The following is a 21,319-nucleotide window of genomic DNA, read 5'->3' on the forward strand; positions in this document are numbered from 1 at the left end:
AATTAGAAAAAGAATAATCGCAGCCAATCGCTGCTTCTATGGTTTAAGATCATTATTGAAATCTCACTTAATAAAAAGAAAGACTAAGATCTTACTTTATAAGGTATTAATCAAGTCAGTTTTGACTTATGCTTCAGAGACATGGACTTTAACAAAAAGGGAAGAAAAGTTATTAGCAACCTTCGAAAGGAAGGTCCTACGAACCATCTTTGGCCCTATACTCGATAACGACAACTGGAGGAAAAGATATAATTTTGAAATATATAGGATCTTTGATGGCGATGATATCATTAAATCTATTAAATTAAGTAGAATGAGATGGGCCGGGCATGTAGTGAGAATGAGCCCAGAACGAACAGCATTGAGAGTCTCTAATGCAACCCCCTCCAATAAAAGGCCAAGAGGAAGGCCCAAAAAGAGATGGAAGGACTGTGTAGATGAGGATTTTGCCATCCTAAAAGTAAAGAACTGGAAAACAATTGCTGGGAGAAGGGCAGAATGGGAAAAGCTTCTGAGGAAGGCCCAGGCCCACAAAGGGCTGTCGTGCCAATGCTGATGATGCTGATACTCAAACATTTAATTAGGTTAAGTCTAACATTTGTTATACAGATAGCTCTAACTGAATATGAAGTCATCTTTGTTTTATGCTTTGTGATTTGATTCCCTATTAGAAAAAAGCAATTTTGGTATCAGTGAGAACTTTTATACATCATTTGCTAAATTAACAAAAGAATTTTTTTTACACTTGTATTTTATTTTGTGATGAGTCAGACATGATTTCCACCAGAAGGTCATAGCATATTCCTTTTTAAAAGAAGTTAATTATTCTAAATTTTGATAGTTTATTAATATCTATAACTTTATTAATATCTATAATATAAGTTTCTTAATATTAATAACTAATAAATTAAAAAATCTGCAGATAAAATTTTTTTTCTTTCAATTTTTGCATAATGGTGAAAGAGAATTGTTTAAAATAAAATTAATTAAAAGTATTTTAAAATTTAACAGTAATCGACTCATTGGGACTATTGCATCATAAATTTCCCTTTGCCTAGATGCTTTTTTCTTGCATCAACTATTGATTTAAACATTTACTCAAAAAAGGTTTTCCAGTACAGCATACTTTAAAAAAACTACAGGGCTTTTTGCAAAAGGAAGAAGCACAACATGGATAACAAGCTTTGACAACACTTAAATTTAAATCACTAAAAAATTAACAAAAATTAAATCACTATAAAATTAAAAACACTATAAAATGTTTTGAGTAAAATTATAATTCTGTCTGGTGACAAGAATCAACATAAATTACTGCAAAAAAAAATTATTTTTTTTATTATTTCAGTTAGTAAAAGGATTCAACTAACTAACCCAATGTTACAACAAGAGTAGTTTAAGTAGTTTCTAAATGTTTTAAAATAAAAAAGAGTGAATAAAGTTTCATTTGAATGATTAATTGATAATATTTTCCACAGATCATAGTATTAAATCAACTTTATTTTACTGTTTTTAAACATGTTTGTAAAAAGAGATCTAGTATTTAAGTACAAGTGCAAATATAACAATTGAAACAACACAATTATTTAAACAGAAAATATAAAATGAGAACTTTAAACACATTTATCCACAAAAAAATCAATTTTCTTACGCTTTCATAAAATATTTAGACAACAAACTGCCCTTTTTTTAAAAAAAAATAGTGATGTGAAAACAGAGCAACATGATAATTTCCCATAAATTTACATTTAAAAATAATCAGATGTAAAAAAGAATAATTTCATTATATTTGAATTTTTTAAATCAAATAACATTCTTCAAACGTAGTGCTTATTTAGTACATATAAAAAGTAACAGCAGAAGCAGATGGAACTTAAATCTGTACAACTATAACAAAATGTTGGCAGTTGCATTCTTTACTAAGTTTTTGAAATTAATATTAGTGACTTGCACCTACATTTTAGACATGACTATTATAAAATTTGATACAAAATAAGCAGCAGAGCTTACAAATAATTCTAAAATGTTTTTGATCTTTATTTTATATTAAATAACATTTTTACTAACTCTCTTTATAATCTCAGAACATTTTTGTTCTCTCAGAACATTTAAGAACACTCTGGATTGTAAAAGGGAAGTTTTTAGATCAAAATTGCAACCTTTTTCAGACAAGCTAGAGCAACCAAATCTCTACAGGAGCTCTGAGCCCAGTAACTAAACAAGTTTCAACTGTTTTCAAACCATTACAAGTAGAATTTATTGCGAACATTTCTCCAAAGAAAATGTAACATAAATCAACATTTCAATCACTTTTAGACTAGCCAGAACATTTAAAATTGAATCAGAACACTGTGCTGGATAACACTATTATTTAATTCATTTTTTAAAAGAGCTATAAAAAAATTTATTATATTAAGGCAAGAGCCAATGAAATTTCTTTTTTTTTTTTGCAATAATTTATTGCAAAATATTTCACATAAGCAAAAAGGAAAAAAAAACCTTTTAATCTTTAGCAAAAATTAATTTTAAAATATCTATATCAATCAATAAAACTTAGTAAAAAAGTCGGAACTCAGATTACAATCACTAAAGATGTGTACCCTTCAGATCAACAATGTCCACTGATTAACAATGACCAAAACCTTTAACCTACATATCTGAAGATTTAAATAATTATTAGTGAATAAGAACACTTGGTGTTTTTTAATGTTTTATATTACACTTTAGGTGTATTTACTATGCAGTAAAAAAAATTTATATGAAATTTGAAACTTTTTAGAAGTTTTTAACATCTGAATCAAAAACACTGTTGTGGAGGATGCATTTCTCCCTGAAAGGAGGCGTTTCTCCCTTTAGAGTCATAATAAATGGTGGCAGTAGCTTATTCTTTCACCCCATATCTTCCTCTTAATTATTCTTTTTTTAATCATAAATTACAACAGAGGAAATAGTTTTAAAAAATATTGGGCAAATGTAAGAAAAACAGGTGAGAATACAAAGTGCAAGATGTTTGATAGTTGCAAAACATATAGAAAAAAGTAGTTAACTAGCAAACAATTTTTGGCAATTTTTATCTTTTAATTTTAAAACTTTTGGCAAAGATGTTGAACTAAGTTTCAAAAACTCCTGGTAGCAGCAATCTAGAAAATATGGACCTAATAGTATAAGTAGGAGAGCAACCGAAAGTTTAAACCTTTTAATGTTAATTTCATCTTTAGAATTGTTTTTAAATAGCACTTCGAAATATTTATAAATTGTTTAATAAAAATAATTATTAAAAATTAATTTGCACTGAATAAAAAATTTTCTTAGTATGTGTGTTTAATTTTTTTTTTTTTTTTTTTTTTTTTTTCCCTTATTAAAANTTTTTTTTTTTTTTTTTTTTTTTTTTTGATTCCCTTAAAAATGTACTTAGGATATACAGAAATGCTAAGAAAAAAAAACAACATTCAAGGGTATAAAAGTTCAACTTCTTTCGTACCCAAACGTTTGGGACTATATTTTCCAAAATACAGCTACAAACGTAAAAATATTTTAACTTTACCTTAAGATATTTAAACAGACATTTCCTTCTAAATCAATATTTGGATGATAAACCATAGTTTCACACTTCACTTTTGGAGGTTCATGTGGGTAGTTGTGACTAACTTTAAAGCTGAATGTAAAGCATCCACCACGATAAAATCCCTAAAGAAAATTGAGAAATATTTTAACAAAAAAAAAAGCATAGAATATAGAACAGCAAAAAAATACAAGTAGCAATGTAAGATATTCTATATTTAAAAATAATAATATGTTAATTTAGAAATTTACAAGAAAATAGCTTCTAATAATTTCATTTTTAAATTTTTTTAGTCTAAATACAATGAAATCTACTAACGGAGCCTAAAAAGCTAAAAGAGTTTGGAGAAAAGTAATTATTCATATTCAAAAAAATAATTTTCAATCATTATTAATCAACTAAAAAATGACTTGATATATATGTATATATATGTGTGTGTGTATACATATATATATATATATATATGTGTGTATAAATATATATGTATATATATATATATATGTATATATATATGTGTGTATACATATATGAGTATACATATATGTATATATATGTATATATGTATACATATCTATATATATGTATACATATCTATATTTCTGTATACATATATATATATTTATATATAAATGGCAACATCTAGCATATCATTAGTTAACACAATGTCAATTATGTTAACTAATGATATGCTAGATGTTGAGATAACAGATTAATTAACAGATTAGTCGAATTTTCAAATAACGTTGAGTGAAATAATTTCTTGTGTAGAGTCCTGTACATGTGACCATTTAAGGGAGCATAGTCAATGACACTCTAAAAGTTGAACCTGACGGGCTGAGAATTCTGGACAATGCTGGTATTACAGGAAGTTCTAACTGTATCATCTCTGCCGTTTTGCAAGTAATTAATGATTCTGATTTCTGGCTCAATTTTGGACTGTTAAAGGATATTAAAAATGGTGTTTTGACTGATCCATTGACCAAGTTACAAACCAAAATTATTCTATATGGTGGAAATACCTAAACTATTAAAGCATTAATAAGAAATCCAAATTCCACCAATTGCTAGCAGGATTCCCTACATTTACAACAGCAAAGTGCTTTAAAAATAATTAATGTTTTTACTAAACTTACAAAATATTTTAGTGGCAACGTTTGGTTGAGAAACTTGTAGTAAAAACAAATGTTTTAGAAATGTTCTACGAAAGTAAAAAGTAACAATCTTAAAAAGTGAAACCTAAAATTTACTCTGCATAGTTTATGAGTTGATTTTATGTTCTGTTTGTTAATGAATTTGCAATTTATTCTTCCTTAAACCACTGTACCAAACAGGTCAAGGGTACCAAAACATAAAAACAGATCAATAGTTCCATAAAACTGAAGAGTAATAAATATAAGAAAAAAATATGATACAGATAAGTGGTGATCTAATTAATATTGAGAAATTAAAAGATCAGAACTTTGTATACGTAAACTAGTAAGGAAAATTGGGTAGAAACATTGTATTCCAAAAGTACATAATGATACTATAGTAACAAAAATGATACTAAAGCACAACAGATCATAGTTAGTACCATAGATAAAAAAGCAGCGATGCATATTTTAACATACAATAGTGTTTATGATATTCTTTCAAAATTTTGAAATGTTTTTGAAAGAGATTCGTAACAAGTATGTTTTTATTTATAATTCTTTAATTATAGATTCAATAAAGACTTCGATATCGCCCCTACTATCAGCAACTTAGAACACATCGCATTTATTTTAAACACATTGGAAAAACAAATTGATGATTAAATGGTTATATCTAAATTTTTATCTATTCTTCAGAACAAATATAAGCATTTTCAAAGTGTATGAGAATCTTCTGAGAAAAAGAAAAAAACTTAAACACATTTTAACAGCAAGGTTATTGAATGAAGAACTAAGGTCAGTGGCACTGCAGCCCATTGAGGGCCAAGGCCCATTGCACCCATTTCAGTTTCCTTGAGAAACAGTTGATAATCTTCTATATCCTTCATCAAGAACAACACCAGATATAATTTTTGTGGTAAATAACAGTTAAGCAACAGTAGCAGTTATGTTAAGAATCTCTCAAAGGGAAATATCACAAATGCTAAAAGAATTTTAAGATACCTAAAAGAAAGTATAAAAGATGCTATCCTTCATTCAAAAGATAGTAATGATGAAGAACTAGTTGCCTATTGTGATTCTGATTATGCAAGATATTCTGAAACTTGTAAAAGTACTACAGGCTGTGTAATATTTTTCAGTGGAGGTCTAATAAATTGATATTCAAGAAAACATTCTATAGTTACATCAAGCAGAGCTCATTCTAGGCAGAAAAAAGGGCATTATTATTCTAAAAAGGCAATAATTTCTTTCTATGGGCTTTACACGTTCTATTAAAAAACATTGTCAATTAGTAAAAGAATTTTTTTTCTTTACTTTAATAAAAGTAGCAAAGCAATCATATTAATTACTAATTTTTATTAATAAATTAACATATATATTGAGTTAATGGGTAGTAATTTATTTAGTAGCTTAGTAATTTATTTAAAATGCATGCATATATTAATAAAATAAATGTTTGTTTTTAAGTTTCTGTAGTTATGATTTAATAATTAAAATGATTAATAATTATGATTTAATGGTAGTGGAAGTTACTACAAACTTTCAATGACAAGTGCAACAAGGGGTGTGATAGCTATTTTTCCTTTCCCATGTAAATGTATTCCTATGTATTGACAGCAATGACAAACTAAATAAAAAGAGTTGAAAGTAACAAAAGTTTAAGATATCCATAGTAGAGTTTGGGGAAAAAACAAAGAAGGGTTGAGGAAAGAAAGGGCAAAAAGGTTATGAAGTCTATTATATCAGAGCACTGATTTACTTCAGGGAGGGGCAACAAGGTGGATTCTTTTGACTAAAAGGGCAGCAGGGTGCTGCACCCTGTTTACCCTGCCTAGAATGAGCTCTGCATCAAGTACCACAGCAGAAAATATTGCGGATGTGGAATGCTGTCAAGAGTTGATCTACTTTAAGATTTCAATAGAAGAAATGACTGGAAATAAAATTTAAATGCCTAATATGACCAAAGTACAATAAGTTTAATAAAAAATAAAACAGTGTTGTGAACAAACGGTGTAACAAGCAAACGAAGCAAACATATAAATATAAGATTTCATTTCATAAAAAGAAAAGGTCAATGAAGTTTTGATAATTACTAAATATTGTCCCACAGATACCAGATACACAAATAGTTAACATTTTCATTAAGGTGCTTGGACTAAATAAGTTTAATAGATTTAAAGGTAAATTTATTATAAGATTTCTTAAGCTAGATTTGTTTTTTAAATAAAAAATATGGATTGAGAACTATTTAGGCAAAAATTAAATTGAAGATTAATAATTAAGCAAAAGCTTTCTACCACTTTTCAATGCAAAACGATGTGCCAAAAACTGTAACAATAACTCAGTTTGGACTTTTCAAGCTTTTGTATTTGCCACTCGGATTGTGAAATGCAGCTGCAACATTCCAACCTTTCATTCATCAAGTGTTAGTGGATTTGTTTTTTTAGTGCCAGAAAGTTATTGTTGTTTCATTTATTTTTTTCTTGCTTCATAAATGTTTTTTGCAAGTTCAATGATGAGTCTTCAATGATGCTTGCGTGACATTATAGTAATGATCAAATGTAACCAGAGCCTATAAAATGTGGATTCTTCAGTGACCTGTAAAAATCAATTTTCAATTCAACAATCAAAAAATCAAGCTGCAATTTACTGTAGAAATCTGTTTTTGAATAAATCCACTGCAATCACAAAATTATTACACATGGCTTAGAGGAAATTAATTCTTTGTATAGGCGGCACCTCGTGACAGTTGAACTTTTAAACACAAGATAAGGCGCAGTCTAACTACCGGAAATTACTATAATTAAACTCTTTACAAAAATTTACTGAATAGAGAGTATAAAGGAAAAATTTTCAGCATCAACAATCAAACAAATTAATAAAATCAAATAATCAAGATTTGATAAGAGCTCCAAACATTATATTTAACAAACATGAATTTTTCTCAAATAGTCATTTTCCAACAACAGAAAATCATATATGTCAAGAAATATGCCAAAATACATACTTCATCTGGAGATATGATAAGCTTGAAGTTCAAAAGATCATCAGGCTCAGGAAAATCCATTTTGCAAGTTTTTGGAAGGTTCAGTTCATTGATATCTAAATATTATATAAAGGAAGGTAAAAAATAAATAAGTTTGGATCGTAATGAAAAAATTTGAAACAATGAAAATATTTTTAAAAATTTGGAATAATTAGTGCAGTGAAATCCAAACTATTTAGAATTCGACAAACTGCAATTTTTAAATGCTTTCATTTAAAAAAAAATTTTTTTTTTTTTTTACAAAAGATTGATTGGAATATTGTAAAATCTACTGTAAAATACTCATCAAGTATCTATAAAAAGAACCTTTTTATACTACACTCAAATATTATCAAGCATTTAGTAGTAACAGAGCATTCCAACCTTGTTTTTTCTGACCTAAGACTGCACTAATTCCAGATGTGTCTTCATGTTAAGCAAGCTTTGAAAAGAAAGTGAAATTTTCCTTGAGGGGAAAGATAAATGACAGAAAATAAGAATAATTTGTCAATGACTTAAACTCAGGGAAGCACAACCAATTTCAGGTAACGGGGGCCACAAAAACTAGAAAATGCAGTGTTGGTGGCGAAAATTAACATAATGCAAAGTTATAAAAATACAAGGAATGTTTAGATTCGGCTTAAAAGTAATAAAAATTAGTTACAAAATGTATATAATTACTGACTCTCATGCAGATAATAAAAATAATTATTGTAAATACATTTTAACAAATATACTTATTAGATTACAAAGCAAATTTATAGACACATAATAAAAAAGGTACCATAAATTTGAATTTAACCTAAAAGTTAACTTTCACTATTATTCAGAAAGAAAAATGTGTTACTAATACAGCATTAGATCAACTTGATAACTATTGCTAAATTGTCGAAATTTTAAAAAAAAATTTATTTTTCTTATCAATTTGCAAAATTTTCTTTTTTCTCTTTAAGTTTAGTTGTACAAATTCAGTTATTTTCACAAGTATATATTTTTAAAAAGTATAAGTTATTTTCACAAACTCTGAACCCATTACATTAATAGGACATTCATAATTTGAGAAAGGCAGTAAACTAGATCAATAACTTACTGTTACATAACAGGATTTAAAAAATAATGTTGCTTTTCATCTTTTATTTTTTTATTACTATTTTAGACAGCTCAGGGGCCAACTTAAAGGTTTTTGGGAAAACTTTTGGCTCGCAGAATGTGGGTAGTTCATCCTTGCTAAAAATGAATTGTGTTTTGACATGATCCCAATTCAAATTTCCTTGAATTAAACTCATTAGAATACAATCACTAATATCTTTCAAAAAGAATGAAATGAGAACAGGAATTGAGGTTATATTTTCCTAGATTTTGTTTACGTCCAATGTTTGAAGGACTTAAAATTCAAAGAAATCGAAAAATGGATGTATATTCTAAGAGAGTTTGCCATCAAATTTGTCATATAAATCATAACTTAAATTAATTATTATATTTAAAATGTCCTTTTAACAATAAATACAGCATCATAGTACACGAAAACGCTACAGTTCAATCAAAAACCATTTTTTCTTTGCTTACTGTATACAATATGATCACTTCAAACATAATTGTCTATCTGCTCTTGAATTTTGAATGACTAGTAAACAAAAAGAAGAGGAAATTATAAAAGGCGACATGATACCACTAAAGCTATTAAGCTTTTTATAGAGTTAGAAACCAATAATGCATTACAAATTTAAAAAAAGAGCAATTTAATCGCTCTAAAAGAGAAATTTTTAAATCGGAAATGAAGATAATATAACTCAAGAAATCCTAGTAAAAAAATCACCATAGTAAAAAATTCAATATAGTAAAAAATTCAATGTAGTAAAATTTCAAAATAATATAATATATAAGTATATCTAAATCCACAAAAGCATTAACTTATGTTTTGTGAATATAAAAATTAACCTTTGGTGATTCTTAATTGAGCAGCAGATGCCCTTTTTTGTGTATTTGGCCTCGCTAATGACTCTCCATCTTTTTTCTGCTGTTTTAATGAAAATAGTTTGATCATTTTCAAACTTCGGAAATGTAATTTAAATTATAAACACTGAGATAAACTCAAACTAGACACTAGACAGAACAGACAGTAGAAAAAGTCGAGATGTTTTTCTTCTCCTTGTTTAGCGGGGTTTAGTCGTAGGTGGCCGAGATGTCTTATTTTTTTAGAGATAATAGAGCTACAATCTAATTTAACCAGACTGAAAGTAAACAGTAACAAGCTTCCTACAGCCGGAAACAGTTTAGATAACTTCCGGTGTATCCCTCCACTTACGTTATGCTCACGAGGCTATGTTGGAACAGGCTTAATATTCTAGGAAGTTTTATTAATGTGATTTGTGTTTAAATTTACACCTAATTTTACACCATTCCAAAGAGTTTCCTGTAATTTACAAATTTTAACAGGTTGTGAGCCTAAAGCAAATTCAACAAAATACAAATAGCATCCTGGTGTTACGATATATTCTGAAACTTATATTCACAAATTCACCATAAAATGTCGCACTACAGACTCTTCAATTACGATAAGCTAGATGTATCACCAAATATCGTTACTACTATAATGTCTTTGTTTTCTTACATATAGCTGATACAATACTCTCCTTTCAAACAGAGTTCGTAATGTACTTAAGTTATTGAAATAATGGCACAAAAACTTGAAAGATAAAATATTAACTCAGAATATCTGTTCTCAAAATTTTTAAGTTAACAATAACTTCATAGTTACAATATTGGGGTTACGGTTTTCTTACTTTTTTAAACACCGCATGAATCAGAGTTGGCCGTTGATTACAGTAATCGATTACAACTGTAATTGATTACAGATAATTACAGCTATGTAATCAATTACTTGTAATCGTGATTACAACTTTCAAAAAATTTTGATTACAGCTGTAATCATGATTACAATTTTGATTACAGTAATCAATTACTTGTAATCATGATTACAAGTAATTGCGATTACAAGTAATCACAACAAAAACGATTACAAGTAATTATGATTACAAGTAATCAAAATATATGATTACATGTAATCATGATTACATGTAATTTGATTACATGTAATTGTGATTACTTGTAATCAAACTATACGATTACAAGTTATTACGATTGTATACTATAGTCAAATTTTTTATGTAAGTATTCATGTGTTTACATATTTTTATGTACATAGAATGTACGCACGCATGAACGTACAATTTGCGATTCCTATACATACAATGTATGCACAAACGTTGTTTGTACGTACAATATTCATAATTATATTGTAATATACTTAATGCAATGCGCATATGCTTAGTACATATAATTATGCATTTATGATACATGTACGCATGTATGTTAGTTTGTACAAAAAGGCAATGTTTTGTATCTTTGTATACATAGACAATGTATGTATGAACGTATATGAAAATAATGTTTATGCGTTTGCATGCTTTTATGTACTTAAGTGCATATATTGTATAAATTTACGATAATAGCACGTATATACAATGTACGTTTGTATATAAAATTGTACGTATTTGCGTACAATATGTAAAAATGTTATTTAAAGGTACAATATATGCACATAGTTGCGTAAATAAAATGCGTACATGTATACATGCATATTTATATGTACATCGATATATGTGCACGCAAAGTATGTACTTATGTACAACTTACGTATGTACTTGTATAACTACATACTTTGTTAATACTTATGCGCATGTAATGCATGGATGTACAAAAAAATAGTTATATGCACAATGTATGCATGTGCATACAACGTATACATGTACATAATTACAAGTAATGTACAAATACGTGCGTACATTTAAATATATGTAATTACAATATACACATACATTGTGCATACATTAAAAAAATTTATATGAGTAAAGTTATTAAAATTTGTTTTAAAATTATTCTAAGGTATATGAAACTCGACCTCATATTTTTTAGAAAGCAAACGATAATTTTATTTGGAATTTCTAAATATTAATTCCACACATAAAATTTACCGTTTTTCTTACCATTTAAAAAATTTCTATGAATCATGCATTATGTTATAAAAAAAATAAATCTGTATTGTCAAACATTTCATGAAAATACCTGAAAATAATTTTTTATTCAGAGAATTTCAAAATGATATAGAACAATTAAAGCTGAAAACTAAATTTAAATATCGTTTGATTTTGTCATTTAACTTGCTTGAGTCATTAAAAGTTAACTTACATGCATTTTATTTATTGCATTGTACACATATTTAGACATAAATGTAATGTACATATGTATACGTGTAATGTATGTACGCATGTACAATGTATGTACATACATTCATGTATTGTACGTGCATATATAGTACATATGGATATGCATACATGGAACATACGTGTATTGTACATGTGTGGATACATTCATTGTACATATATACATTGCACCATATGCATAGATAGGGATAGCATGCATGTACACATGTAAAATTTGTACGAAAGAATTATGCCCAATATATTTATGCACATACGTACTGTATATGTACACACATATGTACATTATATGAACATTATATGTTCATTTCATCATATGTACATTATATGAATATACATCTGTACGCTATATGTATATACATCTGTACGCTATATGTATATACATCTGTACAATATATGCATCTCAAATGTGTGTATGTACGTACGTTATGCATGTCGAATGCATGTATGAATATATGTGAAATATAAATACGCCCAATGTACGTACAATAGTTCACAAATGTATTATGCATATTTGGATACTTACATTGAGCATGAACATATTATGTACATGTACATAAATACACTGGACATGCATATCATGTACATGTATACATACATATATTGTACATCCTACAGATATACCTATATTGTACATGCATACATATATTGTACTGTTCATAAATAAATTGCACATACATGCATGGGACATACATTGTACAGACAATGTATGTATGTTCGTACAAACACAAGTACTTGTATATACATGCGTACATGAACATAGATATACATTTTACATACACAAATATTTGCATAAAATGCATATATTCATTGTGTATAAATGTACATGCCTACATTGTTTGCACATACATACGTAATTATTATCTATATACATACGTACATATATTTTATACCTACAATATAAGTGTATGTACATGTGTGTGATACTAAAATGTCTGAACATATGCACTAGATAAAATCATATGTACATACATTTCAGTTACATTCATTTGTACGTATACAAATACGTACAAAATGCAGTACATGTTAATACGTGCAAAATGTATCATTATAAAATACATTCTACTATCTACTGTAAAATATAATCATTTATAAGAATACAATAGTCTTGTAATCGTGTAATTAGATTACATGTAATCATAATTACATGTAATCAAATTACATGTAATCAAATTACATGTAATCATATATTTTGATTACTTGTAATCATAATTACTTGTAATCGTTTTTGTTGTGATTACTTGTAATCGCAATTACTTGGAATCATGATTACAAGTAATTGATTACTGTAATCAAAATTGTAATCATGATTACAGCTGTAATCAAAATTTTTTGAAAATTGTAATCATGATTACAAGTAATTGATTACTGTAATCGACTATGTAATCATGATTACAGCTGTAATCAAACTTTGTAATCACGATTACAAGTAATTGATTACTGTAATCAATATTGTAATCATGATTACAGCTGTAATCAAAATTTTTGAAAATTGTAATCATGATTACAAGTAATTGATTACTGTAATCAAAAAATGTAATCGATTACATTTTTGGCCAACTCTGGCATGAATCCTGTTGAAATATTAAAATGCATATGTTTACTCTTACGAGCATGAAGTCCTCATCAAAATAATGATCAACCAAATGCAAAACAATGTAATTGATGCTAAAAGCTTCACTGGCTTTAAAAAGTATGAAGAGGGAAATAAAAGTCTACATGTTTCGAGCTTTCAAACATAAGGGCTCATTCTCAAGACTCGTCAGGCGTGAATGACTTGTGACGTTAATTATTGGACACATGACTACTTTTATTATCATCTATTATTCTTTAAGTGAATGAAGTTTTTATCTTTTTGATTCAGCTTGTTTGGATTATTCTTTTAGTAACACAGTATATTAAATAACTTCTCGCGATATTAAAATAAGTTTAACGTAAGATAAAGGTATGGGTGAAAAATGATAATTAGTCATTCTTCTAAAAAAATCAATGCAGGGCAATTTTTTTTTACTGCTAGCCTTAATAACATATTTTAAGGACATAAGAAAATTCCATTTACAATTGAAATTTCAAAAGTCGAATATGAAAATGGAATGTCTCCTACCACCAGGAATCAAAATTAAATAGTTACAAGGACAGTTATTTCAAAGTTAGCATTTCCGCCCTACTCAAAGTTGCTTGAAAATGTATTTTTCATTTATCGATTCCAAAGTTTATTCTACGTATATTTTAGGGTATATTTTATACGTACTTCGAGGGAGTTTATTTTACACCCTTATTTGCATAAAATTATTAAATAATTTTCTTAAAATAAATTATTCAAGCTAAATCATTAAATGCATTTATAGTAAAATAATAAACGGAGCTTCCATCGCATATCCTTAACCTTGATACCGCTATCATTAAATTAACAGAGTAAACTTAGATAAATAATAATAATCAATTTTTTTCTCGTTTTAGCTTTCATGGAATAATATATTTCGTACAAACAGATTTCAATTCTGGAAATAACAAAATTATTGAATAGGTTTCTTGGAGCAATATAATTCTTATCCTCTTATGACGAAATATTGGAAAAAATTGGTGTTCGCAGTTTCTGTAAAAAGTATGTTAACCTTCTCACTGTGTATTTTTTTTCATCAAAATAAGCTCGAAAATTGAGTATTTTTTATTACGTTTGTCAAATCAGAATATGATTCTAAAATTGGCACGGCTTCGGAATCTTTTTACAGATTTTAAATTTTTAGTATTAGTTGCTTAACAAATAAGGCATTTTTCTAATAACAAATTATGCGATAATATCTTGAGAATTGTGCTTCAGTTGTAAAATAATTTTAACAAAGGTAAATGTTTTCATCTTTTTTTAAAAGAGCAGCTTTCTTAAAGTTAACGGTGTAATATATAACGTCACTAATATGTATTCACTAATATGTAACGTCAAAGTAAAATTGAGGTACAAATTTGTCCAATTAAAAAACAAAGCAAATAGTTGTGTGTGTGTTTTTTTGAGTTGCACTAATATGTATTTATTTTTCATTTTTCATGAACCAAATAAATAAGAAAAAATAAAGTAAATAAATAATTTATTTGTTCAATCTTAAAGAAAAAGGTGCACTTATTTACTACGATCAGTCAGACGTTTTATATTGAGTAATCTTAACACAGAAAATGTTCTTAAAATCTTATCAGCTAACTGGCTATAATTCTAAGACTGGAAAAAAAAAACTTAGCAATTACTTACAGTGAGTGTTAATTTAAGTATTAAGAACATTCCCAACGTTTCTCCAAAATATCTATATTTTAATTGAATATCATCTAATCGAATGGTAATATATACAGAAATAATAATTGTGTAAAAAAAGTTTAAATAATCTTTCAAACAAATCCTTCATTTTTTGAAAAATTTAATTATCTTTAAACTAAAAATCACTGATGCTATTGCTCGTTTTTCAATGTGATTAAATTTCAAGGTAGTCGAATCTAGCTATTGGTCGAAAATGACATTACTACAACTGTAAAATGACAGCGCTGGTACACTGGCGATAGGGCGATAGACCATGGGATTACTAATGTGGGATGGTATGTATTGGGTGATGTTGAACCGATTTTCGAAAATTTCTGAAGATTTTGCTTTTAAACAAGTTAGCTTTTGAATTTTTTTAATACTATCAAGTAAATTTAATATTTAAATAAAAGAATTATCTGTTGAATGGAAAACAATTGGATATCGAAAGGAACTACAGGTGGTATATAGCAGAAATCTCTACCTATGGCAACACTTCATATGCTTTCACCAGTAGCGTGTGGAGAGTCATAGGAGAAGGAAGTACGTCAGTTTCTCTCTCTTTTAAGTTTAGAACAAAACTTTTAAGTTAGGAATCTAAAGGGAACTGAAAACTACATTGAACATTGTTCTAAAAGAAAAATCGTGGAAATTTCAAAAAATATTTATGTCAGTTAAATTTAAGAAATATTAAGGAGAGGAAAAATATCGCTGTACATTCCTACACAAGAGGAGAGGAAAAAGGGCTGGGTCAGAGATGTAACCGGTTTTAATGCAATTTATCGAATTTTAAGAAAGTTAGCTAGCAAGAAAAATAATAACAGTACTACTGAGGATAAATTTTTATACAGTTATTCGAAAAAATACCTGAGTATTGTGACATTATAGTATGAGTTTTTTGCATTTGCAAAAATCTCATACTGACAAACGAAATAAAAATTTGTCATTTTTTACGAACATCAAAGACAAGTTTCTGAAGGCACCTTCGGTCTCAGGGTTGCTAGTAGCTGCATCGTCACAAAAATGCGACGATGGTTTTATAGCTTCAAATAAATAATAAATCAAATAATAAATCTTATAATAAATCAAAATTTATCTCTAATTCTGGGAAAGCTCCTACTATCCAGCTCTTTCACAGAGTTGATACTGCCGGTTGTCACGGAAGTTTTAGAAACAGTTTTACACCATTCAGCCACATCCAATGTTATCAAAAATATCCCATTAAGCAGCGATACAGTACGGGGACGAAATGGTGAGATGGCTGAAGACGTTGAAGTTTATTTATGCAAACTTTTGATATCCAACGAATTTTCCCTTCAAGTTGTTGAATCAACCTTGCCATGCAATGTAGGCTTTACTGTAGGTCCGGTTCGTAAAGGGTGGAAAAAGTATTCAAGAGATGCTTTTTGCAAGAAGCTCGATTGTAGATACCAAAGGCAATTCTATTTTTAAAAGAGAAAAACATTCCTCTTGCGAATATTATGTCAATTGCCACTGATGGCGCTCCTGTAATGGTGGGTCGGCATCGTGGGTTTATCGCCCTTTTGAAAAGGGAAATATCAGATATTTTAACTGTGCACTGCGTGATTCACAGACAGCATTTAGTAGGAAAAAATCTCAGCAACCGTTTGCATCAGTTACTGCCATATGTCATATTTGCAGTGAACAAAATTTACAGTAATGCTCTCAACGGTTAATTATTTAGACAGCTGTGCATGATGAAGAATTCAATCGCTTGTTACTACACACCAAGAATATCTGACTTTCCAAGTTCTCCGGTATCAATAGGTTTTGGAATCTTTTCAACTCTGTTCTTGAGTTCCGATTAAACAGAGATGTAGCTCTGAGAGACAGATAGCTAGAATTTAAGGAAAACTTTGGCGGATTTATTTATAAAATTTAATGGCATTAATTTAGCTCTTCAAGGTGACGAGGTCAATTTGATTCTTACAAAATCAGTCAGTTCTGCCTTTCTGAAAAAATTCATTTTGTGGAAGCAGAATTTTGGTTGGAATGAGTTTAGCCAAGCAGGTAAAATTCACTCTGATAATGTATACGAATATTGTCAACACCTTGACTCTTTGCACGTGGACTTTTCTGACCGTTTTAAAGATGTTTTGTTCCCTGGAAGTCTCTCAATGGGTTATTGAGTTATGAACTCTTTTGTGAATATTGAAACAGCAGAGGTTCAGATTTATGAGGAATTGGTCGAACTTTCAACTAATGAAACTTCGAAGTGGTGATCGTCTCACAGAATTTTGGCTTCAAGGTAACAAAACAGTCGCCTCTACCCAGGACTGTGAACTATCGTTAAATTTTTTTTAAATGCCTTCCCTTCCTTCTACATTGTTGAACAGTGCTGTTACTTCTACAGTGCTGTTACTGATCTTGTCACAAAAAAAGAGAAATCAACTCGAAATTGTGCAACGAGGGGACTTGTGTCTTCACCTCACTAAAAGTATTGAACCGAACGTTAAGAAAATAATGTTTCGTTGATACTACTTTTTAGTGTAAAGAAATCATATTGGGTGTTTTCTAAATTTTTAATTAAGAATAAATGATTCTTTAAGCATAGGTTTCTTTGGGTTTTAGAATTAACAAATAACTAAAATATTTTAAAAGTTTTCAAACTCTTTTTAAAAATCTCCAGTTTGGTGACATTTTGTATTTTTTTTTCATTACCGTATTTATTTTAATTACAACAAATGGACTGCGATTACCTGCAGTGAGAAAAGTATCGAGTTAATGTACACCTTATTTTTTTAAAAACCAAACAAATTTAACTCTTAATAAATTGCTTAATCTTGTCTCTTATAATTCAGCACACATTGCTCCGTCACCATGCTCTAAATAACTGGATTTTCACAAAGAGGGGCGTTTAAATGTTTTTTGCTCCTTAAGGGGGCGGCAACGTTAAAAAGGTTGAGAATCCATGCTTTAAACGATGCCATAACTAAAGGAAAATGGAGAGACGTCACAGACAATTTGTGGGAAAACCATCCGGCTAAAAAATTAAAACCGTGATTTTGAAACCTGTGAAACCATTAGGACGATGTGTCTTTGGTTAAAGCGAGGATTGTCACAGGTGGATTTCTGTCATTGGAGGTATCGCGTAATTTCTCCATTTGCCCGTTTCGTAATTTTTTATAAATAGTCATTTCGAGATTTTTGCATATAGTCTCGTACATATTGCATGCAATAAAAGTTGCAATGAATTTTTATTTATTTATTTCGGAATGTTATTTCGAAAAAATGTGACGGGTCTCCCTTATTTGGAAGATCTGCCTCATTTTGTTGAAACACTCGCAGTGCCAACGTTTTATAATATCTTTTTTTTTAACTCGTTGCGTTTCAACTCGTAAAACTTTCGCATTTGCTCTAGACAAGTGGCAGAAAATAAAAGATTCAATGTTGGCAGCTCGAATGTTTTAAGAAAATGGAATAGGTCCCCCTAATTGGGTATTTGTGATGCTCTAAAATCCCCACGGAACTTGGAGCATCCCAATAGCTTCAGAGCAACGATATTCCAACAGCTTTCAAAGCAACTGGATTTCACTAGAGCATTTCCAAACACGATGGATCTTGAAGCATTCTAATGGGTTCAAGAGCAACGTTATTTCAATGGATTTCATAGCATCGCAAATCCCAAGAAAAAATTCATTGAAATTAGAAGCAACCCCGTCCTTATAGTTTTCAGAACAACCTGTGGAGCATCCCAATGAACTTTGGATGATCGCAATGGATTTTGAAACAACACCAATGGTTTTCAAAGCATCACAAGAAGTACCATATGAATTCAGGAGCACTCCAAAGATCCATTGCAATGTTATTCAAATAAATTGCTCCCAGATTTAATGGGATTTGTGTTACTTCAAAATGACATAACGACAGCCAAAAGATTTCATTAGTTCCTACAATAGCGTTGGAAACTTTTAAACCATTTCCAAAAAAAGACATTGTAACAACAAAAAAAGACCACAGAGTTGAAAACAATTCCAGATAAAGATATGGCAATAGTTCTTTTAAAAAAAAGATATGATGCAACACCAGCTTTGGAAAGTGAAACTCGGCGATGGGACACACCGCCCACGAAATGGAATTAACTACAGATGCATTTTCCGTTTCCCGGGCAGTAAAAGCAGCAGGCTGAGACGAAACGATATTTTCTTTCTACTCAAGAGTCTTTTGATCGAAAGAGAGCCATGGATGCGTTTCCAGATGCTCTGTCTTCTTCAATGGTTGCCTTGTATTTTGAAGAGAGTTTGGGCATTTATGAGCCTGCCACCAGGACTGAAAAGGTAGAAGCCTTCATTTCATACCAGGAGAAGAACTACTGCCGGATTTTTTTCACAGTCTTGGAAAAGCACTGGTTCAACAACAAGAAACTACTCCAAAATTGTGTGAGGTTTGTGTTAGAGTCCAAGCAGTGTGATCCCAAGACTATGAGTAGGGAAAAGCTCGTCCGCAAGTTGGTCAAGAATCCAGAGAGTAAATACTATGACTGTAGACAGTTTTTAGTCTTGTTTCTGTTGAAAATGCTTAGAATGTATAATGCGGTTGCCGAAATTCTGGTCGCCTTTGAAAAAGGGAACCTGATTAGGGAGTTTTTCCGTGGAAAATATATTTCACGTATCTCAGATTCTGATATTTCCTCGACAGCGACCAGAGGTGTGGCAACCGCATTTCGTGTGAGCGCTCCTTTAAGTGACCTTGTGGTGAACCACCTTCTCACCAGATGGCGATGAACTCTGCTCGCCAGATGGCAGTGCAAAACATTTCCCTCAACCTTTTTTATGTGATGGCAACATCCCTGGTGTACAAACTTTAGTTTCCAGAATCTGGTAACAGCCAAAGATAAACATTCATTCGGGCTTGCTAGCCGGTGAACATTACCTCTCTAAAGATGCTGCTGTCGTTAATCTTGTCAGTCTTTTACATTGTAACTTAATATGATTTCTTTTTTTGTTTAATTATTATTAAACTGTTGTGATTATTAATTTTATTGAATCAATTTATTTAATATTATTTAATCTAATCACCACAGATTGGTGACCCTAAATGAATTTAACGCGTAACTTTCTAAATCTTTAATCATCGGCTCAAATTTTGTGCCGATTGCTCTGGACCTTAAATATTTCTAAATTTTTTTCTTAAAAATTAAGGTTAACAACAATTTTTTTTTATAAAAANGGTATTAAAGCAAAAAAATGCACCCCACCATGTTCTTTTCCCCACACATCGGAAAACTAGGTCGGCGATCGTCCACCGGCCAAAACGGCGACCGCCTTTTGCAACGCGTTATGTTGGCCGATTCTTCTTCAAATATGACTTTCTTAATCGACACAGGTGCAGATATTTCCGTTTTGCCAAAAGCTTATGCTCCTAACGCGAAATTACGAAATGATATCACTTTATTTGCCGCTAATGGCACTATTATTCCAACTTACGGCACGAAACGGATAGCATTAGATTTTAATCTGCGACGGCAATTCATTTGGTCCTTTGTAATTGCTGACGTACGCCAACCAATTATCGGCAAAGATTTTTTAGAGCATTTTGATTTATATGTCGACTGTAAAAATCACAGAATTATCGATGCGNAAACTATGATAGGTTCTAACGGCCAACCCCCCAAAATCAATTTCTTAGAATCCAATATATCCATTTTGATTGGTAAAACTCAGTATCATAATATTTTAAAACAATATCCCGAATTACTTAATCCTTCGCAACCAATCCCGACTAATCTCTCAAACCAAGTTTTGCATCATATTGAAACTAAAGGGCCCCCTGTATTTTCAAAACCCCGCCGTCTTGCGCCAAAAATTTTAGAGGCAGTTCGTAAAGAATTCGAATATCTTATGTCACTTGGCGTTCTACGCCCATCAAAAAGCCCCTGGGCTAGTCCCCTCCATGTAGTAAAAAAATCAAACGGAGATTTCCGACCTTGCGGCGATTATCGGAAACTTAATTCAGTAACCGTCCCTGATCGCTATCCGGTCCCTCACATTCAAGACTGTACACAAAATCTTCACGGTA

General features: G+C 29.9%; 1 protein-coding gene across 1 annotated transcript in view; it reads right to left on the reverse strand.

The window, feature by feature from the left end:
* LOC107448530 (NEDD8-conjugating enzyme UbcE2M) overlaps positions 1-9,855 on the reverse strand; it is a 22,957-nt gene extending 13,102 nt beyond the window's left edge. Inside the window, exons 1-3 of the mRNA XM_016063771.4 lie at positions 9,656-9,855; positions 7,700-7,794; positions 3,542-3,684 (exon numbers count right to left, since the gene is read on the reverse strand). Of these exons, the coding sequence (XP_015919257.1) occupies positions 3,542-3,684; positions 7,700-7,794; positions 9,656-9,761 (344 nt within the window). The 5' untranslated portion in view covers positions 9,762-9,855. The remainder of the gene's footprint in view (positions 1-3,541; positions 3,685-7,699; positions 7,795-9,655) is intronic.
* Positions 9,856-21,319: the final 11,464 nt, after the last annotated feature.

The sequence above is a fragment of the Parasteatoda tepidariorum genome, chromosome X1 (assembly GCF_043381705.1).
Source record: "Parasteatoda tepidariorum isolate YZ-2023 chromosome X1, CAS_Ptep_4.0, whole genome shotgun sequence".
NCBI classification, from domain to species: Eukaryota; Metazoa; Arthropoda; class Arachnida; order Araneae; family Theridiidae; genus Parasteatoda; species Parasteatoda tepidariorum.